Source organism: Neofelis nebulosa, chromosome 8, assembly GCF_028018385.1.
Source record: "Neofelis nebulosa isolate mNeoNeb1 chromosome 8, mNeoNeb1.pri, whole genome shotgun sequence".
NCBI classification, from domain to species: domain Eukaryota; kingdom Metazoa; phylum Chordata; class Mammalia; order Carnivora; family Felidae; genus Neofelis; species Neofelis nebulosa.
In genome coordinates, this window is record NC_080789.1 from 5,666,350 (window position 1) to 5,693,670 (window position 27,321).

The 27,321-nt window shown below is 45.7% G+C and overlaps 1 protein-coding gene across 10 annotated transcripts in view; it reads left to right on the forward strand.

The window, feature by feature from the left end:
* The window catches only part of EFCAB6 (EF-hand calcium binding domain 6), a 247,752-nt gene that overhangs the window by 107,481 nt on the left and 112,950 nt on the right, over positions 1–27,321 (forward strand). For 8 of the 10 annotated variants that reach the window (XM_058741086.1, XM_058741090.1, XM_058741083.1 and 5 more), the window contains 7 exons: positions 4,396–4,506; positions 9,253–9,358; positions 15,993–16,160; positions 19,182–19,235; positions 19,331–19,491; positions 24,881–25,054; positions 26,643–26,811. In XM_058741086.1, the coding sequence (XP_058597069.1) occupies positions 4,396–4,506; positions 9,253–9,358; positions 15,993–16,160; positions 19,182–19,235; positions 19,331–19,491; positions 24,881–25,054; positions 26,643–26,811 (943 nt within the window). The remainder of the gene's footprint in view (positions 1–4,395; positions 4,507–9,252; positions 9,359–15,992; positions 16,161–19,181; positions 19,236–19,330; positions 19,492–24,880; positions 25,055–26,642; positions 26,812–27,321) is intronic. The other 2 variants (XM_058741087.1, XM_058741091.1) reach the window with 2 other exon arrangements.

Below are 27,321 nucleotides of genomic sequence, written 5' to 3' on the forward strand. Positions count from 1 at the left end.
TGGAAGGAAGACCACAGGGGCAAAGTCCCATTCTCATTCCATCGTTTTTAGGGTGTAGAGTATTAATATGACTTGCACTGTTGAGGTTGCCCTTGATCATGTGGTTTAAGGTAATGTCCTTTTTGTCAACCTATCTGTGTCTTCATATTAATTGTGCCCTTTTTTGTGACAGCATACATTGGGGTCATAAAGAAGATCCAATTGAAGTGGTTGTTTAGTCCGTTAATATTTAAAGGATTGTTATATATATATTTATATATTGTTGATATATTTGGATTTGGATCTCCCTTTTTTGTTTTTTGTTTTGTTTTCTCTTTTTCTTCCTTCTCCTCAGATATTTGGAACATTTTTTGGAATTCCATTTTAATTTTCTTATAGTCTTTTTAGTTATGCTTTTTTACATAATTTTTCATGGGGATTGTAGCATACATATTTACCTGCTCATCGTTAGCCTGCATCCAGTTGACACTGTATCACTTCACATAAAATGCAGAACCCGCGTGAGCATATAGGTCGCTGTCCTGCCCCACTGTGCCCTTTAGACCGTGGGTATTATATGAATTATCCATATTACAAATGCCACAAAACAATGTTATTAGTTTCGCTTTAAAGAACTAGAAATAAATTCAGAAGATAAAAAGCCAAAACAAAATAGCCTTTTGTATTTTTTTTCAGATATTTACCATTTCTGACCCTTTTCTCACTCTTTTCTGAAGAGTCGAGGTCTCCATCTGCTATCATTTCCCAGCAGCCCGAAGAACTTCCTTTATCGAGGCACCGGTGTGCTAAAGATGGATTCCCTTAGCTTTCTTTTATTTAGAAATGTCTTCTTGTACCCTTCATTTTTGAAGGATATTTTCTTAGATGAAAAAGTCTTGGGTGAGTTCTTTTTCTCTCTTGGCCCTTCTGGATGTCGTTCCACTTCTTTCAGCTTCCATGATTTTGGATGAAAAGCCATCTGTTAAAATGTCCCCTGAATGTAATGAGTAATTTTTCTCTTGTTGCTTTCAGGATTTACTCTTTGAATTGGACTTCGTCATGTGCCTTGGCATAGCCTTTTTCATGGTATTCTACTTGGTGTTTGTTCAGCATCTTAATCTGTAAATGGATATCTTTAATCAAATTTGGGGACATTTTGGCCTGTCGTCTCCAAATATTCTTTTCTGCCCCATTATTTCTCTCCTCTCCTCCTGTGATTCCAATTGCGTGTATGTCAGACTTTTCTCCCTAGAATGTTCCATCTTCCTGGGTTTTTTAATATGTTCTATAATTGCAGATTCTGTCCTCAACTTTTTGAATATTAAATCATGAAGACTCTAACTTTTGTTATTTTTTTTTCGATGAGTATTGTTTCTTTCGTTTTCGCTAGGTGTTTGTCTTGGTTGGACTCAAACTTCATATTCTGTTTCTTGGGTGGCAGTTCTGATCTTAGTTCAGATCTTTTGTGTTTAGCTAAGTATTACGAGAAGGTTCTGATCATGTGAGATTCAGAGCAAGTCAGAAATGTGGTAGGACAGAGCTTGGGGAATCCCTCTCTGGCTCTTTTTCTTCCAGGATTTCCCCCTTCTCTCTAGGGGTCTTGGCTCACCTGGGTTTGGTCTTCTAGTGTTCCAGGCCATAAAGGCTACTTTTTTTTTTTGGGGGGGGGGTACTGGTACCCTTGGCAACCCTCATGCTACAGCACCTAGCACCAGGCTGAAAGCATTGAACATCCTCTTCACAACTCGACTCCTCTCAGCACGGAGTCCCAACCGGAGTTGGGTTTTGCCATCCCGTCATCTGTTCACCCTGTAGTGCTTTTAGGTAACTGCTTTTGGTATTATGCCCAGAGCTTGTTGTGACTGTCTGTAGGAGGATCAGTCCAGTAGGATTGGACTCCTCCATTACTGGAAGAAGAAATCAGGTTTTAGTATTTTTATATTAATTTGTATAAGTGCTTTATGTTTTAAGAAAATCTGCAATTTGTTATGCATATTTATGTTACATAACTTTACAAGTCTGTTTTTTTTGGCCTTTTTTTGGGTGGGGGGCGTCCATTGTGGTGCTTGAACTCATGACCCTGAGATCAAGAACTGAGTTGAGATCTAGAGTCAGATGCTCAACTGACTGAGCCACCCAGGCGCCTCTGGTTTTTGGCTCTTAAGTTTTATTTCACTATTTCTGGCGTACGGAACTTTTTTATGCTGATGGCATTGACTAGGGAAATTTGTGATTTCCCTTCTTAAATGTTACTTAAAAACCCATTCCTATTCAAATACCAGTTGAATATAGACCTAGATTTTCCTTTGCTAGTGGTCCTTGTTTTTACGTTTCACTTCTTCACTTATTTTGAATTTATTTTAGTATAGAGAATGGGGTGAATCTGATATTTTTCCCAAATATCTAATCTGATATTTTTCCCAAAGAGCAAGTAATTTCCTACACATAGCATATGAAGCTGATTGCGTTTAACAGTAGACCCAGTGTTTCCATTATAGAAAATTAATTTCTAACCTGCTGAAATCTAAGGTGGAAATATATAGCATTAACAAACTCTATCCAGGTTGTGGGCAACGTGAGGAAGGAAGGCCAAGAATGAAAGGCGAAACTTTGTTTTGTATGTGAACAGCAAGGCATTAGACCACTGTCGCAGTCTCCTTCTTAGATGTTGTCATGTATACACAATGAAAATCAATCCATCAGTATCTCCCGTTCTCGTGAAAACATCTATGGTCCTAATAGCAGAAGCATAAATAATAACCATTTATCAAGCATTGGGTGCTATAATCATAACATGACCCAGGTGCTATGCAAGTGTTAAATGCTAATAATACTAATTCTTAGTGATAAATGCTCATAATATTAATCCTTAGTGACAGATGCTAATAATACTAATTCTTCATGATAAACGCTATAAAGGAAGGAGGCAGAGTGCTATGGGGCAGGCTAACAGGGCAAAGAGCCCTGGTTATGGACATCAGAGAAGGCTTCCCTGAGAAAGTCATGATTAAGTTGAGCTCAAAAGAGGAGTAGAATTAAGAACGGGACGTACGATGAGGAGTGTGGCATTTGTCAAAGGAAGCAGCAAATATAAGGGACCTTGGGCAAGGAAGAGCATAACCCTGAACTGAAGGGCCACACAACTCCGTGTGTGTTTGCGTGTGCACACATGCACGCTGGTGCTTTCTCACGTGGCCCGCGTCTGATCCACCGGAGACCAGTTTTGGCCATCAAAACAGGGTAGTCTGTCTTGCGGCGTTCCCCACTTTTGCATCTCGTATCTGCCGTTGAAGAATCTTAGCCCAAATTCTTTTCGTCCCCCCGTTATGGAAGCGTGGGTGATGCTTAGCGGCTGGGTCACATAGACAGTAGGGTGGCGTGTGTGATGGGACACCTGCTGGTGATCCAATACTGCAGTGGGGGCTTTCCGATCTAGTAGCTTTAATCCTTAGAGCAACCCTCCCCGAGGAGGACATTATGCTCATTTTATAGATGAGAAAAATAGAGCATCAGAATAGTGAGCAACGTGTCGGAGGCCACACGGGTAGGGAGTGAAGGAGCCAGGACCGGCTGTCGGGTGTGTCTGCGTTCCCGTCAGGCGGCCCCCACTGGCACCTTGCCTTTCCGAAACCCCTGGGCCCGAGTCACGGGGCCACGCTGGCTTTGGTAGTTTCCTTTTTAACAATTTTCCAGTTACTCGTTCCCGCCGTGATTTCGCATCTGTACTTGTTTTCAGTTGCTGCCGTGACAAAGCAGCACAAGCCGAGTGGGGAAATGCAGAGTCTGTTTCTCGCCTTTGCGGCCTCCTAGAGGCGCCTGCTTCCTGGGCGCGTGGCCCTTCCTGCATCTCCAGTCACCTCCTTGGCCCTTCTCCTGTCCTCACGTCTTTTTCTGGCTACAGCTCGGAGAAACTCTCTGATATGGAGAACTCCTGTGATAAGACCGGCCCACCGGATCCCTGGTTAGCCTGGGTACCCTCCCGTCTCTGCACCTGTGCCTTAATCACATCTGCACAGTCCCTTTTTGCCACCTGAGACCACACTCACAGATCCCGGGGATTAGGAAGTGGATGCGTCCGGGGCCTTTACTCTGCCTCCCGCGGTGACTGAACTCTCCAAATAGTGACTTTGAAAGAATTATCTCATGAACAGGAGAATCAAATTCCTTTGTTTCTTCCTTCAACTGTATGCTACCTACCGCTAAGGGAATACAGGAACAAGGAGCTGGAGCGTCAGTTTGGTTTTCCTTGCTTTTTTAAAAGTCAATTGGTAGTACTATTTTACTAAATTATCTTGTTTGCCTTAGATTTGAAACTTCACCTAAATTCATTGCTGCACTCTTCAATATTAAACATCTGATCCATGAAACATTATAGGAAAAATATTTAAAGTAATATTTTTACTTTTTTAAATCCAGATTTGGACTTAAAACCACCGCTAGAGTCAATTGGAAACAATTTCTAACCTCATTTTATGAGTCCCAGTGGTTGGAAGTCAACAACACAGTTTCCCCGACCAAAAGAAACAGGTATGTGGGAAAACAAAAACAAAAACAGAAGAACCAAATTTCAGTTACACCTGTTATAATCTATGAGAATATCTGCATGACTTTTTCTTCAGGTTTTGAATGAGAAATTAGTCTTCATGGGATAATTATGAACTTGACATAGCGATTTACCGTTCATCAACTGTTTCCCACACAGGCATTCTTATTTCAGATGGCCTTAAACTATAAGATGGGTATAATTATTATTCCAGTTTCTAGATGAAAACCTGAGAGCGTAAGGGTCTTAACTAGACCTGCCGCTTAGTGAGCGCGGTGGAGGCAGAAATGGAGACTGAGTTTTGGACGTGCGCACATCAACGCCGCCAGCGCCACACTGGGCTTTGCGTGTGTTCTTGGGAAATTGTGTAGAAGCATGTCGCGTTAAGCGTTACACAGAAAGGAACAATCCACATTCATTTGTCTCCTGACCACTATGCGTGGTGCAGTGATCGTGGGTCAGGGGGATTTTTTGCCCCGAGCGCCATTATTTCTGTTTTCATTCTAGCGTCTATTACAACTTCAGATTTACGTATCACGTAAATTGTGATGGGGCCGAAAATGTAAAACAAGCACTTAATAGTATGACATTTTATTTTATTTTTTTTTAATTTTTTTTTTCAACGTTTTTTATTTATTTTTTTTGGGACAGAGAGAGACAGAGCATGAACGGGGGAGGGGCAGAGAGAGAGGGAGACACAGAATCGGAAACAGGCTCCAGGCTCCGAGCCATCAGCCCAGAGCCTGACGCGGGGCTCGAACTCACCGACCGCGAGATCGTGACCTGGCTGAAGTCGGACGCTCAACCGACTGCGCCACCCAGGCGCCCAATAGTATGACATTTTAAAGTTTAGGCTTTGGCTCTAAGAACTATTTTGTTTACGTGAATGTGTATCCTGTATTGATCGCCCTATATAAATTTTAAGGGAAAAAAACAGGCTTTATAACCTCGGCACGTTCATCGAAAGCACTATGCTCTGTTGTAAAGTAAAATATGAGAAAAATAGAGCATCAGAATAGTGAGCAACATGTCGGAGGCCACACAAGTAAGGAGTGAAGGAGCCAGGACCTGCTGTCTGGCGCGTCTGCTTCCCGTCAGGCGGCTCCCGCTGGCATCTTGCCTTTCCGAACCCCTGGGCCCAAGTCATGGGGCCACAGAGTTAATTCCCATTTCACCAGGTCCGCTCTGTGTCTCAGGGATTTATGAATATTTGATGAACTGCCCTGGTTACTGGCCTTCCAGCTATTTAGAGCTCCCACCCCACCCCTCCACCCCCCACCCCGTTCCTGGGATGCAACTCCGTGAGCCTATTTCTTCAGTGAAGTTGCTTCTGTTTTTTTGCGATTTTCTTAACTGAAAGATAGGAAAGAATTAAAATGTGAGTTTCATTTACTTTAAAACAGTGATTCTCAGGGCACCTGGGTGACTCGATTGGTTAAGTGTCTGACACACCTCTTGATTTCGGCTCGGGTCACTATCTCAAGGTCACGGGATCAAGCCCCACATCACGTTCTGCGCTGACAGTGAAGAATCTGCTTGGGATGTGCTCTCTCTCTCTCTCTCTCTCTGTCTCCCTGCTTCTCTCTCTCAACATAAAGTTTAAATAGTGATTCTCGACTAGGGGCAATCCCAGCCACCCAGAGACGTTTTTGGTTGTCACAGGTGGGGTGGGGGCGCTAATGATATCTAGTGGGCGGTGGCCAGGTTTGCTCTAAACATCCCACAGTGCCTAGCACGGTACCCCCTGTCCCACCCCCAACACACACCAGGGAACTACTGGGCCCCCTTGTCGGTGGTACTGTATACGGTGATGATTATTGCAGAAGTATCCATTCATTCCTGTGCCAGTGATCTTTCGAAAAACCAGGTTGCAGTAGTCACATGAGCAACCAGACTCAGGAATTCTGCCACTTTATATATTTCTTAAAAAAAAATTTTTTTTAGTGTTTATTTTGGAGAGAGAGACAGAGTGCGAGCTGGGGAGGGGCAGAAAGAGAGGGAGACGCAGACTCCGAAGCAGGCTCCAGGCTCCGAGCCGTCCGCACGGAGCCCGACGTGGGGCTCGGACCCACGAAGCACGAGATCATGACCTGAGCCGAAGTCGGACGCCCAACCGACTGAGCCACCGGGGCGCCCCTACTGTATATATTTCTTAGAAATGGTCGTAGGTGTGTGTGTGTTTCTGTGTTTTTGTACAGCTGGAGAAAGCTAAGATGGCTGTAGATGCAGCAATAAACCCCCTGCCCCAAACGGATGTGAGAATTGTTGAGCTGATTCACTCTCATTTTTTTTTTTTAATTTAGAAAGAGGGAAAGATCACAAGTGGGGGAGAAGGGCAAAGAGAGAGGGAGAATCTTTTTTCTTATTTATTTATTTATTTATTTATTTATTTATTTATTTATTTATTTATTTATTTATTTTCAAGTTAGCTAACATACAGTGTGGTCTTGGCTTCAGGAGAAGAACCCAGTGATCCATCTGTTACACACAACACCAGTGCTTGTCCCGAAAAGTGCCCTCCTTCATGCCCGTCACCCATTGAACCTCTCTCCCCCACCCCAGCCCACCCCCATCAACCCTCAGTTTGTTCTCTGTATTTAAGAGCCTCTTGTGGTTTGCCTTCCTCTCTGTTTTTATCTTACTTTTCCTTTCCTTCTCCTATGGTCGTCTGTTGAGTTTTTCAAATGCCACGTATGAGTGAAATCATATGATATCAGTCTTTCTCTGACTGACCTATTTCATTGAGCATAATATCCTTCAGTTCCACCCACATTGTTGCAAATGGCAAGATTTCATTCTTTTTCCTCACCGAGTAATATTCCATTGAATATGTATACCGTGTCTTCTTTATCCATTCATCAATTGATGGACATTTGGGCTCTTTCCATAGTTTGGCTATTGTTGATAGTGCGTCTGTAAACATTGGGGTGCCTGTGCCCCTTCAAATCAGCATTTTTGTATCCTTTGGATAAATTCCTAGTAGTGCAATGATTGGGTCACAGGGTAGTTCTATTTTGAATTTTTTGAGGAACCCCCATACTGTTTTCCAGAGTGGCTGCACCAGTTTACAGTCATACCAACGGTACGAAAGGGTTCCTCTTTCTCCACATCCTCGCCAACATCTATCTATTAGTTTTAGCTATTCTGACTGGCATGAGGTGGTATCTCATTGTGGTTTTGATCTGTATTCTCCTGTTGCTGAGTGATGTTGAACATTTTTTCATGCGTCTGTTAGCCATCTAGATGTCTTCTTTGGAAAAGTGTCTATTCATGTCTTTTGCCCATTTCTTCACTGGATTATTTGTTTTTTGGGTGTTGAGTTTGATAAGTTCTTTATAGATTTTGGATACTAACCCTTTATCTGACATGTCATTTGCAAATATCTTCTCCCATTCCATTGGCTGCCTTTCAGTTTGTTGATTGTTTCCTTTGCTGTGCAGAAGCTTTTTATCTTGATGAGGTCCCAATAGTTCATTTTTGCTTTTATTTCCCTTGCCTCTGGAGACATGTCAAATATGAAGTTGCTGTGGCCGAGGTCAAAGAGGTTGCTGCCTGTTTTCTCGTGTAGGATTTTGATGGTTTGCTGCCTCACGTTTAGGTCTTCTATCCATTTTGAGTTTCTTTTTGTGGATGGTGTAAGAAAGTGGTCCAGGTTCATTCTTCTGCAAGTTGCTGTCCAGTTTTCCCAGGCCATTTGCTAAAGAGACTGTCTTTTTTTCATTGGATACTCTTTCCTGCTTTGTTGAAGATGAGTTGACCATACATTTGTGAGTCCATTTCTGGGTTCTCTATTCTGTTCCCTTGATCTATGTGTCTGCTAAGCAGCCTCCATGCTCACACAGAGCCCCCAGCTCAGGGTTCAATCCCACGACCCTGGGATTGTGACCTGAGCCAAAATGAAGAGTGGGTCACTTAACTGACTGAACTACCCAGGTGCCCCTCATTCTTTTTTTAGTGGGAAACATCATCCCGTCTAACTGAACACTGAAAAGCAGAGGCCGACAGGGTTATCTGTAGATTTGTATTATGAGATTCTGCAGCCCCCTTCTGATCAGAGTCCAAGGTGAAGTTGGCTTTGATTTCTGAGTGGGGTGGTCATAGGCCTTCAGGAACACACGTCCAGACTGATGGACCTGCGCTCAGGAGACGGTTGCGAGGGGCAAGAAAGGGAGAGGAGAGGGCTCTGATGATGTCGGTGGCCGTGGCCATTGTCAACAGGGAGGGGGATGTTGTTAAGGTTGACATTCCCACCGTTTTAACACGGGAAGCGTGTGCCCTCACTTACCGTGTGGGTGAGTGTGCCTCGACGCACTCCCCCTATACACAGGGAGGTGACAGTCTCGGCGGTGATCGTGATCTCTTTCCTGGCCTCTTTTGAGACCAGGGGCACAGACTGGCGAGACAGCTAGCCACGGTTAGCTGGCATGGGAAACGGAGGATGATGGGACCAGGGGCGCAGACTGGCGAGACAGCTAGCCACGGTTAGCTGGCATGGGAAACGGAGAATGATGGGGCATCCCCACTGTCTCCCATATCAGGTACTGCACTGCCTGAGCGACCAGTGGGCCCACACGTAAGCACAGTACACTTTCAGGAAGAAAAGCCATCCACTAATAAAGCATTGTGATGGTTGTAAGGTACTTTTTTTTTTTTTTTTTTTTTTTGCATTAAGGAAGAACAGAGTTCAAGAGCGTAACCTTATTCCTGTTTTTCTCTTCATCCTCTTGTAGCATCACTTCTAAAAATCAATCTTGCGAGGAAAACATTATCCCCAAGTTATCTAGACACAAGGGTCACTCTGCGTCACTGAAGAAAGCACTACTGAATGCCAAGACCGTAAGATCTCGAACCCCTTCCCTGGTGAAAACCTCACTGTTTCTCAGAACGAGAACACTCAGACCCAGGCTAACAAAAACTGTATTTTCATCCATTTACCCAACCGACACACATGTTTTGAGCTCCTGCTGTAAGCTAGCAATTGTCCCGAGTGCTTAGGGATATAACCTCACTCCTGACCTCAGGAGCTGGCTGGGATTGGGAGGTCAGATAACATAAAATGTCCTGCACCGAGGTGAGGGAGATGCCAGGGGATGAGAACAGCACATGGCAAGGTCGCTGAGGGTGCACTGTCTGCTCAGCACTCACTGCCTAACGAGTAAGCCGGACCTGTTGAGCCTTGCTCACCCCAGCCCAGAGGGTGTGGGTTCATAACAACGTGTGGCCCATCACAGGAACGTTTTCTTAGTTCTAAAGAGCCTATTTAATGCTTTAATTATGCTGCGGAAGGAGGCCAATTCATGAATTTGTAACTTGCTTTAAATATTAGCTCCTGTCCCACCTTAATGTGTATTTATTTATTTATTTTTTTTTTTAATTTTTTTTTCAACGTTTTTTATTTATTTTTGGGACAGAGAGAGACAGAGCATGAACGGGGAGGGGCAGAGAGAGAGGGAGACACAGAATCAGAAACAGGCTCCAGGCTCCGAGCCATCAGCCCAGAGCTTGACGCGGGGCTCGAACTCACAGACCGCGAGATCGTGACCTGGCTGAAGTCGGACGCTTAACCGACTGCGCCACCCAGGCGCCCCTAATGTGTATTTAGAAAGCAGCACTTGGATACTTTGGAAACATGCAACATTTTCCCAAGTTGGCTGCTGACCAAGCACATTCAACAGCCGAATCTGGTAAATATGGAGGAGTCCAGTGACTTGCTTTGCCTCAGACTCAGATCTGACTGTGTGCAGAAGAGGAGACACTTGGCCTCGGCGCGAGCCTTCCTGCAGGGCGGCTGTAGGGCAGCGTTCTGGGGAGGAGCCCATGTGGCCTGGAGGCGGACCTCAAGGTTCAGAGGTTTGCTGTCTGTACTGGAGACTGTAGTTCCTCGTCTCCGTTGATCTAGAATGCCGTTGCTTATGGTTTCTGACCCTAGTGTAGACGCAGAGATTTGGGGTTCTGTTTTCCTGGGGGAGGGGAGCATTTTAGCTGGCCTGCCTAAGTAATCTTTAGAACTAGATGACCTGGTCTCTTACACTGAGTGAACGATGATAATGCGTGCTTACGACGTGCCAGGGACTGTCTCCTGTGACTTACCCGTCTTCACTCGCTTCTGCCTCTCCACACCTCTGTGAGGTAGACACTATCACGATCTCCGTTTAAGCCTTTCCCTTTGCCCTCATCCGCCGAGGAAAGGGAACGGCAGTGTTAAGTATCCAGCCTGAGGCTCCCAGCTCGTGAGTGGCGGAGCTTGACTCAAACCAGCTGCTCCAGAGGGAGGCCCACTGCAGCCTTGGGCAGAGCCGCCTGTGAGTGTGTCGGCTGGGCCTCCTCTCGGACGCAAGTGAAGGCTTTTGTGTGTTTACCCGCCTCAGCGCCTAGTGGTCCATTGACGTAATTTAATTAAAAATAGGGAAATCTCATCTCCGTTAATGGAGGGCTGTAATAACGCCAGCCGCTCCAAATACGGGACTATTTAGCGGTCATTGATGTGCTGTTTCACAAACAGAACCGATCAACGAACACGCAGGGGTGAGGAATCGAGTGCCTGCCCCACGCTGGGCCGTGCGTGCCGTGGGCCCTGGCGCTGAACGCACAGATGAGTGACGCAAAGGCCTGGCCAATGATGAGCTCACACTCTGGAGTGACACATGACAGCAGTGAGCATCTGATGCTTAGAGTTGCCAGATGCCAAGTGGGATTTCCGACCCCCCCCCCCCTCCGACCCCCGACCGCCATTTGCCGTGGTCTTGGGCACGCTCTGGAACCCGGAAGGAGGCAGGCAGAGGGAGAGAGCCAGGAGTAGGCAGGAGAGGGCATTTTTGCCTGGCTGCAGAGGACAGCGGTGGGAAGCACGTCCCTCTCCTGCTGTAGAGAGGGATGCAGAATTGTTACAGAAAGAAAGGCAGCTTTACGTCTGCTCCGACTCATGCCTCCCAAGTAGCTATGTGTGCTCTTTCCACACACCACCACCTTCCCTCTGAGTGACCCAGTCACCTCGATCACTTATATTGAAACCTGGTGTGGCTCACTTTCTGTCACCCAAAAACTATTTGTGCCCTACGTGTTTATCCACCCTTCTTTTCAGTGTTGTTTGCAGCCCATGTGATTTTCTCGGTAGAAAGTCCAAAAGAATCTTCCAGAACATACTAAAATTAATAACAGAAGCTAGAAGGTCAGTGTTCAAAGATCAATAGTATTTCTATAAGCTGCAGTAATCAATTAGAAAAGTAAACTTTAAAATATCATTTCTAATAATTTTATTTAAAAAAATCAAATGCCTAGAAACATAACCTAACAAAAAAAAAAAAAGAAAATTCTCTACATTGAAGACTACAAAGATTGATTATAGAAATAATAACAAGTCCTTCACAAACCTCCAGTAAATATCAGAGGAAGGAATGCCTCCCAATTCATTCTCTGAGGCTGATGCCACTTTAATACTAAAGCCAGACAAAGAGATCACAAGAAAATGAACAACCAATATCCTTCATGAATATTGTTGTAGAAATTCTCAGCAAGACATAAGTAAACCAAATCCAGCAACACAAACAAAAGATTAAATGCTATGACCATGTGGGATTTATCCCGGGATTGCAGGCTTGGTTTGACTTCCAAAAAATCAATATAGTACACAGTGTTAATCGAATTAAGGGAAAAAAACCACATGATCGTCTTGAAAGATGCAGAAAAAGGATTTGCAAAATCCAGCCCTGTTTCGTGATAACTTTCAACAGACCAAGAACAGCGAAATTCCTTAAACTGATGAAGGGCATCTACAACGAACCCATAGCTAACAGCACAGTTAACGGTAAGAGACTGAATACTTTCCCCCAGGATGATGGAAAACACAAAATGTCAACTTTTGCTACTTCTCTGCAACATTGTACTGAAGTTCTAGACAGTGCAATCCTGGAAGAAAAGAAATAGAAGGCATCCAGATTGGAGAGGAAGAAGTAAAACTGCCCTTACTTACAGACAACACAGTGGACACACACAGACTTCTACAAATAATAAGTGTGTTCATCAAGGTTGTAGAATATAAGACCAATATACCCAAATCAGTTACATTTCCATCGACTAGCAATGAACAACCTGAAAAGGAACTTAAGGAAGCAGTGCCACTCACAATAGCATCAACAAGTATAAAATACCTAGTAGTAAATTTAACAAAAGTGCCAGACTTGTACACTGCAAATTACAAAACACTATTAAAAGAAATTAAATAAAATGTAAATTAATGAAGAAACATTCCACGGTCATGGATTGGAAGATTCGATAGTATTAAGGTGGCAGTTCTCTCCAAATTGATCTATAGATTCAACAGTTCAATGCAAACCCTGTTGAAATGCCAACTGTCTATTTTTTTAATGTTTATTTATTTTTGAGAGAGAGAGAGAGAGAGAGAGAGAGAGAGAGAGAGAGTGCATAAGCAGGAGAGGGGCAGAGAAAGAGGGAGACACAGAATCGAAAGCAGGCTCCAGGCTCTGAGCTGTCAGCCCAGAGCCCAACGTGGGGCATGAACTCACGAACCTTTGAGATCATGACCTGAGCCAAAGTCAGACGCTCAACCGACTGAGCCACCCAGGCACCCCAATTTTTTTCAACTGTCTTTTTTTTTTTTGCAGAAATTAAAAATCGATTTTAAAATTCATATGGAAATGAAAAGATTGCCAAATAGCCAAAACCAATCTTGGAAAAAAAGAACGAAGTTAGAGCACTTTGGGATCTTAGTACAGAGCTATGGCGTCAGAACAGTGTGGCAATGGCAGGAGGATAGACAGATTGCTCAATGGAACAGAACCGAGAGTCCAGAAATAGACCTTAATGTTTATGGTCAATCCATCTTTGACAAGATCAGTGGGAGAGAGGATCATCTTTCCAACAAATGGTCCTGAGACTTTTGGATAGCCATATGCAAAAAAGAGGAAATGCCTTACCCCATACGCAACTAAAAATGGACCATAAACCTAAATATAAGAGTTAAAATGACAAAACTCTTAGAAGAAGGCATGTGCGTAAATCTTTGTGACCTGTGTTGGGCAAGTATTTCTTAGGACACTAAAAGCATGATCCATAAAGGGGGAAAAAACCCCATAAACTGGAATCATCACAATTAAAAAATTGTGCTCCAAATGATACCATTAAGTCACATTCTGGGAGAAAATAAATGCAAATTATATATTGGGTAAGGGACTTGCATGGAGACTATGTAAGAACTCTTCGAACTCAGTAAGAGGACAACCCAATGTAAAAAATGGGCAAAATATCTGAATAGACATTTCATCAAAGAAGATACACGAGGGGCACCTGGGGGGCTCAGCCAGTTGAGTGTCCAGCTTCGGCTCAGGTCACGATCTCGTGGTTCATGAGTTCGAGCCCCGCGTCAGGCTCTGTGCTGACAGCTCAGAGCCTGGAGCCTGCTTCGGATTCTGTGTCTCCCTCTCTCTCTCTCTGCCCCTCCCCCACTCGCACTCTGTCTTTCTCTCTCTCTCAAAACTAAACATTAAAAAATTAAAAAAAAAAAAAAGAAGACATATGAATGGCCAATGAGCACATGAAAAGATGGTCAACATCCTTAGACACCAGGGATGTGAGTCAGAAGCATGCTGGTGCACCACTTGCCAGTTTATGGTGACGAAGTCACAAAGGCAGCAGTCAGTGGACCACGTCAGGGATGTGGACATGGAATTTACTCTCCTACTGGTGGAAATAGAAAATGGTACAGCTGCCGTTGAAACAACATGGTCGTTTCTTTAAAATTTAAACAGAAATTTACCACCTGACCCAGCAATTCCACTCGCAGGTAGCTGCCCAAGGGAAGTAAAAACATTTTGTCCACACGAAGACTTGTGTGCAGATGTTCGTACCCACGTTATTCATAATCTCTAAACGAGGCGATCCAAGTGTTTATCTGCTTGCGGTAAGAGAAACAAAATGTGGCATATCCATACAGTGGAATAATAACAAGGATGAAAAGGAACGAAGTACCGATCCATGGCGCATCCTGGATTGAACCGCGAAAATGTTATGGCAGGTGATAGAAGCCAGATGCAGAATGCATACTGGTGCATTAACTGTATGCTTCTGTATACACGAAATATCCAGACCAAAGCAAACACCGAGAGACAACAAATAGATCGGTTGCCTTGGGTCAGGGACGGAAGTGAGGAGTGGCTGCGAGTAGACGCGAGGTTTCTCTTGTGACGGAAATGTTCCGGAACCAGATGGTGGTTGATGGTTGCACAATGCTATACGCTTACTGAAAACCATAATTGTCCTACTTGGACAATAAATAGTTGATTGTCACTCCCAAGCTAAAAAGTAAGCAGGCATACATTCCTCTAAATTATCTAATTTTCCCGGAGACAACCTTGTATCCTTTTCTGGCTTTGGACCCCAAAGTAACGGTTGACATTTGCACACCACTTTGTCACTTAGTAAGCCCCTCTGCCACGTTAATATTCACACTCTCTATGAGGAGGTAGGGGTTCTTTATTCCCCCTGTTTTTTTCCGGTAAACAGTATCTCTTCCTTTTGATACTTAATTTACTTATTGGTAATTTTTTATTCTGGCGGAAGAATTTGCCTCACAGTATTTTGCTGATAATATGTTTTCTTTATGCAGCATGGCTGAGATTTTTCTTGCTAAGTAATTGTCCATTTATGTAATTGATGAGGTTGGTGGTAGTGAAAATAAGCATCATTAATATTTTTAGTAAATCGGCAAGTTGTTAATTGAATTGCCGGGAAGTTGTGTGCCCTGTATGACGGAGCCACATAGCCCTCAGGTGGGGACAGGGTAGGAGGAACTGTCACTGCCAGCGCTCAGCCTGTCCTGGGGAGGGGATCAGCCTGTGCCTGCGAGATGGGTCTCCCTCCTCTCTTGGGGCCCTCTCCTGCCCGTGCCCTGACAGACAGCATTGTGGGAGCAGCCCCTGCAGGGTCCCAGCGTCCCCCGACCCCTGCCCCACCCCACACACTGCCCTTGGCTCCCAGTGTTACATAGTGACCACCAACTGAGGGATTATTGCTTTGTCATAATTCTCTTTGGCCAGAGCCCACTCTTTACTCAGTGATGTCATATATATATATATGTATATATATATATATATATACACACATATATATATATATACACACACACACACACACATACATATACACAATGTGTGTATGTATATATATATACATACAATGTTTGACGTTATATATATGTTATATATGTTATATATATATGTTTATGTTATATATGTTATATATATATATAATGCTTTCCTTCCTTTTTCCTTTTTTAAAAAAAATGCCTTTTTAAAAAATATATATAACATTTAAAATATATATGTTACATATGTTGTATATATGTTACATATATATGGTATATATATGTTATATACGTTATTGCATGTTATACAATGCTTTCCTTCCTTTTTCCTTTTTTAAAAGAAAATTCCCTTATATACATTCTCATGCTCAGAAACCCGGCAGACGAATAACAGGGGAAGAATTGCGACATATTCTAAATTGCGAGGCTGTAAAAATCAGCGATTCAGAATTCAAAGAACTAATGCAGACCCTTGACCCTGGGGGCACTGGATGGGTCAACGTCAACACGTTCATCCAACTGCTTGAAGAGAACCCTAAGGTGAGTTTTACGACAACTCCATGTTTGATTTTCTCTTTATGGCAGGAAATTAAGTGTTTTTAGTGAAATACGGGATGCAGGTGAAATTGGTCTTAAATAAATGACTACACGTTTTTCAGCTGAGTTGATTTTCATTTTAAGGAAGAGTTAAGTGTTTGAGTTGTTTGATTTTAACTCTTGATGTCTAAACCTTATCCAAGGGTGATGTTTGACGTTTTCTGGGAAGCCATCCTAGAATGAGGGCACCTATATATGCAGGATGTAACCTTCTTTTCACAGCGTGCCAGTGACACCCCTCCTGCAACCACGTCTTACACGGTTTCCCATTTTAAACAGTAACTGTTTATTGCCTCTAGTGACCAATACTTGCTTTTTTTTTTTAATTTTTTAATGTTTATTTATTTTTGAGAGAGAGAGAGAGAGAGAGAGAGACAGAGCACGAGCGGAGGGAGGGGCAGAGAGAGAGGGAGACAGAATCTGAAACAGGCTCCAGACTCCGAGCTGTCAGCACAGAGCCCGACGAGGGGCTGGAACTCAGGAACCGTGAGATCGTGGCCTGAGCCGAAGTCGGACGCTCAACCGGCTGAGCCACCCAGGCGCCCCCAATACTTGCTTTTCCTTTGACGGAAAGGCTGACAGAATTTTATTATTAGAAATGTTGTTTTGTAATTTTAATAGCTATTAGCGCTTAAAAATTTTAAGAACTTTAAAAAATTAGATTAGTGTCAGGCAATGCTTGGATAGGCATTGGGAGATTCTTGTTGAAGTGTTTGTTACAGACTTCTTTTAGCAGGTGCAAATTAGCTTTTCATCAATATTGCGATTTCCTGAGCACCCACCTTGTGCAAGGTGGTGACCGCATCCTAAACCAACGTCGGTTGGTCCTTCTTGAGTCCTAGTTCAAAAGTAAGTCCCGGGGCCCTCACACAGGAGAGAGTAATTGCACCTTTTCCTGAACTCTGCTGTGTGGCTCCTGTGTTAGCTGCTGAGAATTGTGGCTTCTGACCATCACAGCAACCCCACACACAGCATCTTTCTCGAAAAACAAAATAAAGGGGGGGGGGTGCATCCAATTTCGTCTCAGGTCATAATCTCACAATTTGTGAGTTCAAGCACTGTGTGGGGATCTGTGCCGACAGCTCGGAGGCTGGAGCCTGCTCGGATTCTGTGTGTCTCTCTCTCTCTGCCCCTCCCCTGCTCTCACTGTGTTTCTCTCGAAAATAAATAAACATAAAAAATTAAAAACAAAACATGGACATGGAAACCATCTGCTCTCCACGCGGCAAGTGGCATGGTCTTTGCTTAATATGAACCACACCCATCAGCTTCCATGCTTAAAAGCCTCAGATGGGTGTCAGGGCTCCTAGGTAAAAGGTGAAGTTCCTACCCTGGTTGGTAAGGGGCCCACATGGTCCAGCCTTGCTGCCCAGCTCCCAGAAGCCTCATAGGCCACACTGGCTCGGGTCCTCGGGCGCCCCCAGGTCCCTCCTCCATTCTTGGGGTGCTGCAGCTCCTGCCAGGATTCCATCCATGCTGCTCTCCCCTGCTGGGGCCATTCTGTAGGTCTTGGGGCACCGGTGCCTTCCCAGGGTCCCTCTGTGGCACCTCTGGCAGCCACCGACCTCACATACCTGCCCAATCGTGGTGTCACAACTTTGTCATTATGTGGTCACGTCTCCACAAAGACGGAGGCCCATCGTGGCCACGGGGGCTAGCCCGGTGCCGGGCACACTCACAAAACAGTGCGGTGAGTGGATGAATGAACATATACGAACGAACCAGAAAAATTAGAAAACACAGGTACGCACATAGAAGGAAAAGAAAAACACCACTAATTCTAACGGTGAGGAGTTGTTACCCACTCACTGTTACCCTTTGTTGTATGTGCTTATGAACCCGTACACCCACACACACGTTGTTTTCAGCTTTGTTGCCGTTATTATACAAAAGCTGCGCATATTTAATTTATGCAATTTTATGAGTTAGATACATACTTCGATATATGATATCTATTCTATTTTAAAATGAGATACTATAGGGGCACCTGGGTGGCTCAGTTGGTTAAGCATCTGCCTCTTGATTTCAGCTCAGGGCATGATCTCACAGTTCATGAGTTTGAGCCTCTGTGCTGACGGTGTGGAGCCTGCCTGGGATTCTCTCCCTCTCCTTCTCTCCCTGTCCTTCCCCCACTCACACACTTTCTCTCTCAAAATAAATAAATAAACTTAAAATAAAATAAAATGAAATGAGATCCTATAATTAATGACTTTTCAGTCCATGCTGTCCCTTATTAACATGCTGTTAACACTGTTCATAAAAATTCTGTATGATCTTAAAAGATACAGAGTAACGATTCCCTGTTGCAATCCAGGTGTTTGGTTTTTCCCCTTTTATAAATTTTGCTACAGTGAATATTGTGGTGCCTGCTTTTTTAACCACCCTATGAGTATTCTTTTAGTATAGATTTCTAGAAATGGCACTATTGGGTCAAAGGATACATTTCATTCTTTAAGTTAGCTTAATTATTTGAGAAGGGGAATATATGTGTGAAGTACAAAATGCAAAACGTGCAAGCGGGAACACGGTGACAGTCGAGTGTTTCTTCCACCTCTGTTCCCTCGCCACCCCACAGGTGGTTGCTGCCGCCCCACGGCCTGTGGATTAGCAGACTGTCCACGATTATCCCGTGTCGATACTGGCAATAGACCTCCTTTCTCATTTTTACTATTCTGAAAGGCAGAAATGCCATCCCATTTGTTGTTTTATGTTGCATTTACTTACTAGGTGATAGACTTCTTTTACGTTGATTGTACTTTTTTTTTTTTTTTTTAAATAAGTTCAGGTTAAATGCTATTATCCCCATTTCCAGGTGGGGATTAGTGGGCAAACTCATTTGCTCACGAACTCAAAGTGAATTGGCAAATCAGGAGCAGGGCTGACAGTCCAAGTCTGTCTGCCTCCAAAGGTCCTCCTGCCTTTATGAGTGATGTGTGTTTATATACTTTTCTCTTTCCCAATTAGACAGGAAAACAAGTTGCAGACCCCAAAACGCCTCTCTTCCTGGCTTGGGATTCAGTAAGTAACACTTCCCACGTGGTCCCAGGGTGCCACCACCCCAGGTTACAAATGTGCCGCTTGGTAGATGTGTTTGTTTGCTTTTTTTATGATAGGTGGAAGAGATCGTCCATGACTCAATTACTAGGAATCTACAAGCCTTCTATAAAATGCTACAGGCATATGACCTCGGAGACACAGGGCTCATTGGTCAAAATAATTTCAAGAAAATCATGCACATATTCTGCCCCTTTTTAACAGCTGAGCGTTTACTGAAGTAAGTTTCTTGGTAACAAAATTAATCCGTGTTGTGTTTTCATCAAGCCCGTTTATAATCCTCAACCTTTTCCTACATATGTTTGCAGTACCGATAGGGAGGACTGATAATAACTGCTGGTTACTGGGTGCTTACTAACGTAGGACACTGGTCGAGAGTTGGGCATGTGCTCTATGATTTAGTCCTCGCGACAACCACGGAAGGTGGCTGCTACTCCTTTTCGTGGGTAAGGAAGCCAAGGTCTGGAGAAGCCACGTAGCTATTCAGAGTCGTGTAGCCCGGAGGCTGTGTGCAGCCTCGTTCCTTCCCGGTCTCTGTGACTTCTCTGCTCTCAATCGTGACACCATTTTTCCCTCCCGGGGCGTCTGGCTACGATCAGCCATCCTGTGGAGAGACGCCGGGATTGTGGTTCTATCTCACTTGAGTTTAAAACTTGCCTTGTGGTGGCTGAGCGAAGCTGGAGGGGGGCAGGGAACTTAAGAGAGAGAAGAGGGCCCCTGAGGGTCTCCTGCCCCTGTGTCTCGTTCACCCTGCCCACGGCTGCCCTTGGGGCGTGGGGCCCCTTGCCTCCCTCTCTGCAGTGACCTCGAGAACCTACGGCCCGAATCTTGCCATTCTGCAGGGGGTGGCGCTTCCCACATCACTACCCGAACGTCCCACTGTCTGCTGAAGCTTGTTGCTGTAGGACTTGGAGCTGCATGACCTTAGAGACTGGTGCATGTGTCCTGCTGTGGACGGTGATCTGGGAGATTACTTTCGGTGGAAATCCAATGGAGTCGGGGGGAAGGAAGTTACTCTAATTCCCTTTCAGTCCTCTCGTGTGGAAAGTTTAAAATCTTGTATTTGTCGCTTTTGATTGCATTACATCGATTTCAGGTGACCCAAAACAGTCGGTCTCCTGGTAGCTGTTGGCCGCTTGAGTCTCCTCTCTGTGAACATTCCTGTTTCATGACCCATTTTCCCTGGGGTTGGTTTTTGTAGGAAAAGAAGGGTTTACGGGAAGAGGGTGAGGCCGAGGCTTTCCCGAGCAGGAGGGGCTCGCAGAGCTCGGTGTTTGCGTTCATCTGAGTTTATTGGACGTTTGCAGAAAGGCCGGTTTGCTGGAGGGTGGGAAACATGGGAAAGGGGAGAGACAGGTGGCAGCAAGTCCAGAGAAGATTCTAGAGGGAGCTCAGGGGGGACTGGGTGGGGCCCGGGCAGGGGAAGAAGCGAGTGTGCAGAGGAGTGGAGGCACATTGGGCGGCTGGCGAGTCACGTGGGGCTGTCGGGGCAGGAAGTTATACAGGGAGGAACAGCAGGGCTGCTGCCGAGGGCCAGGCAGGAATGACCCAGCCCAACCAGGGGACGGGTCAGCCGGCAGGGCGTCTTGACAGGTCATCTGGTTCCCTAGCAGCATCTTAGAATCATCTGGAGAGCTCTGAAACCCCCAGTGCCCATGCCCTGTCCAGGGCACCGTTATATTGAAGCCCCCACTGGCTCTCACGTGCAGCCGTGGTGGACAAGCACAGCCCAGGGGTCAGGTGACAATTTCAGATTTGTGCTTTGCAAGGATTACCGTGGAGAAAGCGCAGGGCGAGAGGAGGACGGGTGGGTGACGCGGCGGTGGCGGTGGCACCGCAGAGGGGCGGCTGCGGGTGGTAAGCTTGACAGAAGGACGAGACCCGGTGACTGGACGTGGAGGTGGACGGGGCGGGGGAGGGGGGCCCGATGCCGGCCGGAGGCAGTGTCGTCGGCCAGTTAGGAAACACGGAGTGACACTCCGGAAGGAGACTCCCAGAGGGTGTGGGTGCACAGAGCGGCCTGGGCTGCAGCACGGTTCTGGAGTCTTCCTTGCACGGACGGCCTGAGCATCTGTTCGGCAGGGGTTCATCTGGGAGCACATAGCAGACCGTCCGAGGTGAGAGGGTGCGGGTAGGACCTGGCAGAATACCACCCACTCACCAGTGACCTGGCTGGCACAGCCAGCAAGGGAGGCGGAGAATTCTGGTCAGGGTGACGGTCCAGAGCCTCTGGTGCGGGGTGCTCAGGAAGCCGGAGGAAGTCTGTGGGTCAGGGGGCACGTGGGACGGAAGCACGGGGTGAGCACTCACACACAGTGGCTGTTGCCTTAGCAGACTAGGCTTCAGGAGAGATGCAGGACCCGTGTGGCTGGAAGGGGCGAGGTGGACCCAGCAGGTGCAGTGAGCTTGCAAGGAGGGTGGAGAATGCAGCGTTGAGAAGTGATTGACTCCCGAAGCTCCAGTACCCGGGGTGGAACAGCGTCCGCGTGTGGTCAGGGCTTAGTAAGTGTTGAGTGAAGGATGAAAGGAAGGAAGGGAGGGAGGAAAGAAGAAAAGGGGGAAAGAAGGGAGGAAGGGAGGGAGGCAGGGAGGAAGGAAGAAAGGGGGAAGGAGGGAGGGAGGGGGGAAGGGAGGGGGGAGGAGGAAAGAAGAAAAGGAGGGAAGAAGGGAGGAAGGAAGGGGGAAGGGAGGAAGGAAGGGGGAAGGAGGGAGGAGGAAAGAAGAAAAGAAGGGAGGAAGGGAGGGAGGAAGGAAGAGGGAAGGAGGAAGGGAAGAGGAAAGAAGAAAAGGAGGGAAGAAGGGAGGGAGGGAGGAAGGGGGAAGGGAAGAAGGAAGAAAGAAAAATAAATAAGCTGGGGCACCTGGGTGGCTCAGTCAGTTGAGCCTCTGACTCTTGATTTCAGCTCAGGTCATAATCCCAGGGTCATAGGATTGAGCCCCACATCTGGGCTTAAGATTCCCTCTCCCTCTCCCTCTCCCTCTGTCCCTCTGTCCCTCTGTCCCTCTCCTAGCTCTCTGTCTCTCAAATTAAAAAAAAAAGAAAGAAAGAAGGAAAGAAAGAAAGAATGAATGAATGAAATCCAGTGGATTGGTCATGCAGGTAGTTGGGTCTTCGAGATGGGAGTGTGTCTGATCCATTCTCCAGTCTCCAGTCACAACTACAGATCTGTTCATGCTAATCCCTGCTTAAAACACTTGCATCCTGTCGCTGTTAGGAAGACATCCAGACGCTTTTAAGAATGACTTCCCAGGCCCCTCATGATCGTCGCACCCCCAGAGCCCGGGCTCTGCAGCCAGACTGCCTGGGTTCACATCCCGGCTCAGCCCTGAACTAGCTGTGCACTTGGGCAAGCTCCTTAACCTCTCTGAGCCTCAATTTCCTTGCTCAGATGTTACTTAGGAGAATGTGGTAAGGGTCAAGGGAGCTCCTAGACGCAGAGCCCTCCATCCAGCGCTGAACTTAAGAAACGTTTACTTCCGCTGCTCTCCATCCAGCCCGGACTGAGCTGCTTTCTGTTTCCTGAAAACACGCAGCTCTCTCACGTCTGGGCTTCTAGATGGCCTCTTCCCTCAGTTCCAAATGCCCACTTTCCCGGCCACTTGGCCCCATGAGGTGCGGACTGTTTTGTCTGTTCACAGTTGTCGCTGTGACGCTTAGCACGGCGTCATTTACCTGGCCGCATAAATATTTCTCGAAGCGGTTCTATCCATGGCCGGAGCTTCCTGAACCGAGGATGGCCTCCGAGCTCGTGCGGTGCCCCTGGTTGTGTGTAAAGCATCATCGTGATAATCGCGATGCTGTTATTACAGCTACAGTTTCTTGAGCGCATGCACACATCCGTGTAGTGCTAGGAGCCTTCTGTGGATCGTGTTACTTAATGCTTATCGTAGTCCTCTGAGGTAGGTGCCTTTTATAGACGAGGAAACTGAGGCGTAGAAAAGGTGATGTGCCCCAGGTCGGCGATTCTCTACCCTCTGATAGGCTTAAAAGTTCTTGAGGGCCTCAGAGTTTTCGTTACGTGGAATAGATCTCTCAGTATGACTGTATTAGAAATTCAGACCGAGACCTTTGGAAAACGTTACTGCAGAAGATCAACGTGTATTTCCCCGTTGCGTTTCCCTGTAGGCTCCGGAGAAACCTGGGGGTTTCAAAATAATGACATATTGGGTGATGAGGAGGGTACAGGGATTAGAGCAGGTGTAGGCACAGGTAGCTGGTAATGAGCTGGTAAAAGGCTGTCAAGAAACTAAGCTAACCTCTGAAAACTCCCTCTGGCTCCTCATTTATACCCAAAACATTTGTACAGCCCTTTGAAAACGTTAGAGGACACAACCTGCCTGACCACACATTCTGGCGCTTGTCACACGTCATGTGGCCTCCGATAAACCCACTGTGCACGAGAGGCGCGGGGTAGTGCTTGTATGAAAATAGTTCGGATCCCTCCCCCCCCCGCTTGCCCTGGAAGTGCCCACCCACCACACCTCCTGCCCGCTGCCCCCAGTCATGGGACTGTTAAGTCCAGAGCTGATATTCAAGCCCAGGGAGGCAGATTCCAGGGCCCGCACCCGGAGTCACTGCGCTCTGTTGCCTTTTGTATTTTAACAAATACGTGGAATGTTGTTTTGGTCTCTAGGCTTTACCAAGCTTGCCACAATGAGCGTGTACAACTTTTATGATTAGAAAAATATTAACAAATAAAATGTGGGGGGAGAAAAGTAGTCCTTGCCCTATTGGTGGGTTCCTCCATTTTTCTAAAATATTTGCCTATGCCAAATTTCCACTATAGGTACTTCCATGATTCCACACCAGAGCTTGCAATTAAAAAAAGTTATTCTTTTTGTATGTGTTATATCTTTATTGCAGCATTCTCCACAAACTATAAACTGCGCGTATTTAAATGATACAGGTCGAGGACCTCCATCATGTGCACATATCTATGAAGCCTTCACAAGCCATCAGTCAAGATATCGAACGTTTCCATCCCTCCCCCGCCCCGCCCCGCAAAGCTTCCTCATGCCCTTCTGTGAGTCATCTCTTCTGCGGCCCTAGCAACCTCTGATCTGCGTTCCGTCACTGCACATGACTTTGAATTCTCTAGGGTTGCATATAAATGAAAGCATGTGGGATGCTCTCCTTTTGGTCAGGCCCCGTTCCCCAAGCATCATGATTCTGAGATTCATTCACGTTGTTATGTGTATGTGCAGCTGGTCTCTTTTTATTGCTGAGTAGTATTCCATTGCTTCCCACAGCTTGTGGAGCCACTCACATGGGGGACATTTGGGTTGTTTCCAGCGTTTGGCTCCTGCATATAAAGCTCAATAGATTCGTACAGGTCTTTCTATTGACCTACATCTCTATTTCTCTTGGGTAGACACCCGAGGGCAGAGGGGCTGGTTCCTCTGGATGAGTATGTATTTAAGGTGTGTATGCGAGGTGTATGTTCAAGGTGTATGTGCCAGGTGAGTGTTCAAGGTGTCTCCCAGAATGGTCGCACCATTTTGTACCTCACCAGCCACAGGGATTCCCATCCTCGTCAGCACTGGGTCGGGTCGGTCTTTTTCATTTCCGCCATCCTAATGGGTGTGTTCTCATCATTTTAAAAATTCAGACTCTGCAGTAGGTTTCAGGATACCACTTCAGGAAGAATCCTTTACAAGAAACTTTTGGCACGCGTCGGAATTAGCGGCCCACCCACCATCTCTCCAGCTCTTGTTCCGAAGGATCAAGTGTTCAGTGACCATTTTCATGAAGGGGAACAGCAGCAGCCAGACCTTCCTGAGAGGTAAAACGGAACAAAAGGAAGGCGCGTATCAAAACCACAGTGTCTGTTGGAGGGGAGGTGGTTCGTAAATACTCATTAACTAAACGCGTGTCTTAGTATTTTATTACTTAAATGAGAAAAGTGGCAAACCATACATACAGCGAGTAGAGTCAGGGGAGTTGAGAGCAAGCAGAGATCTTAGGGATTAGTGGGTTGACCTATTAATTCTGGAAATGAAAGCATTTAGGTCTGCAAGGTCTGGGGACTGACCTCAGGTTACTCGCAAACTTAGTGGCCACCCTGGGTCAAGAACCCAGGACCTTCAACTCCCAGAGAACCTGTCTGCCACACAACCATTACATGCCTGCGTTCACATTTGTTCTTTTCCAGAAACGTAGACCTCTTACGACTGTTTAATATTTATGGTAAAATATACCCATTAAACCAGTTAACGTTTTCTGACATGAATGATAGAATTATTCAAATGATCACCAAATTGAATTGTAACAATAAAACATGCTTAGCAAATCTATTAAACATCAGACTGATGAATATTCTAGCCCTTCCTCATTTTGAAAAATATAGGTTTAGTCTAATGAAAAGATACTATTTTAACTTGCTGGTTCATAGCTTATAATAAATCCACAAGGAAAGTTAAAACGTAGACCTATTCAGCAGACTTCGCTCTGTCATTTCCCTTTAAAAAGTTCTTAAGTATAGAGCAGTGGGAATATTTTAATGCTGTGCTAATGAAATTTGAATATCTGGACATTTCAGTGGTAGCTTTATAAATGGGCAGAAGGATGGTATTTTAAGGGAAAGGTTAAATAGTCTGTGATAAGATATGTCTGCCTCCTAAAACCAATGGAAGAAGTAGTGATAATTATGTGTTTTATAAAATGTGGGCATTCCCGGAGAGCTCTTCAAAGCTGATGGAAGCAGCAGGAGAGGAGAAGTCCTTTCTCCAAGAGAAAGGCTCAGCTCTTCCCCTTCCCCGACTCCAGTGGGGTCCCAGAGACTTCTGGAGAGCTGAAGAATTCATTATCCTCAACTGCACACTCTCTTCCCCACATAGCACGTGGCATAAAATCTGGATTTGATAAATCCAGTTGACTGTATAAATCAACTTGGAATAATTGCAAACTTCCCTTCCTTCCCATGGCTGTTTGATGACTTTTTGGACCTGGCTATCTCTAAATGGCCTATTTAATTTAAAGCTTTGTAAAGGGCTGTGACTTTTCATCTCCCGACTTCACACAAATATTTACTTTCCCCCGCCATGTCGGCCAGTCACATGCCCTATTGAGCCAGCTCAAAGCACAGTTGAGAACCTTAGCACAAGGAGAACAATTTCCTGGAGCTCCCTGCTCCGGCCTGTGGCCACATACTCGCCACACGGGAAGAGTTTTCACCTGACACAGTGCTGCGGACCTCTCTGGAACCCACAAGCCATGGGCGGGTAAGAAGTTCCCCAGCCACTCCATCTATCTGAGAATCTGGTTCCTTGTTTGTGAGAAGGGGCTGGTAGGCCTCCTGTTGCCTTGGGTTGAATCGAAATTGGGTGAGGTCTGTAGGAAGCACTCTGCTAAATTCCCGATTGTGATTTTAGAACCAAGCCCACTGGGGACAAAAGCACCCTGACCAAGAAAATGACTAAGGAGGAAGTGATCGAAAAACTCAAAAGATGCATACAGCAGCAGGACCCAGCATTCCAAAAAATATTTCCTGACTTCAGCAAGGAGCCGGATGGCAAAATTAATGTGCATGACTTCAAGAAGGTAGGGGGATGGGTTTCTCTGTGTTTCTGGGTTTTCTTTTGCTCCTGGAGAGGTTCATACGAACAGGCTTTAAAGAGTAGGCCTTACATTTTCAGTGAGGGTTCATTCCCTTACCGGCAAAGCACATTCATTTCTAGGCATCGTTCAACAACGTAAAAGGATTCTTTTGGCCAAAAATGTCCTTGGCAACTTCCTTCAGAGGATATGTATGGACGTGGCTAGTTTGGGATATTTAAACTTTCGAACAAAGCATTCACTGAAGTGTCGCTCTGGACGGCTGCGGGGTGCCTGGCTCCATGCGTTGCGTGTGGAACGCATCCTGGGGCAGAACGGCGGTGCTGGGAACAAAAACTTCTGAGGCCCCTTCCCTGCCAGCGAGGAGTTTGGTGATGCTGTGGTCACAGAGCTGGGGTTTGTGCCTCGAGAAAGTGAAAAAAAAAAAAAATCTGGCAGGAAAAGCTGGGAAGCTCAGAGTGCTGATTTGCATGCGCTTGTGGGAGCTGGAAGGTT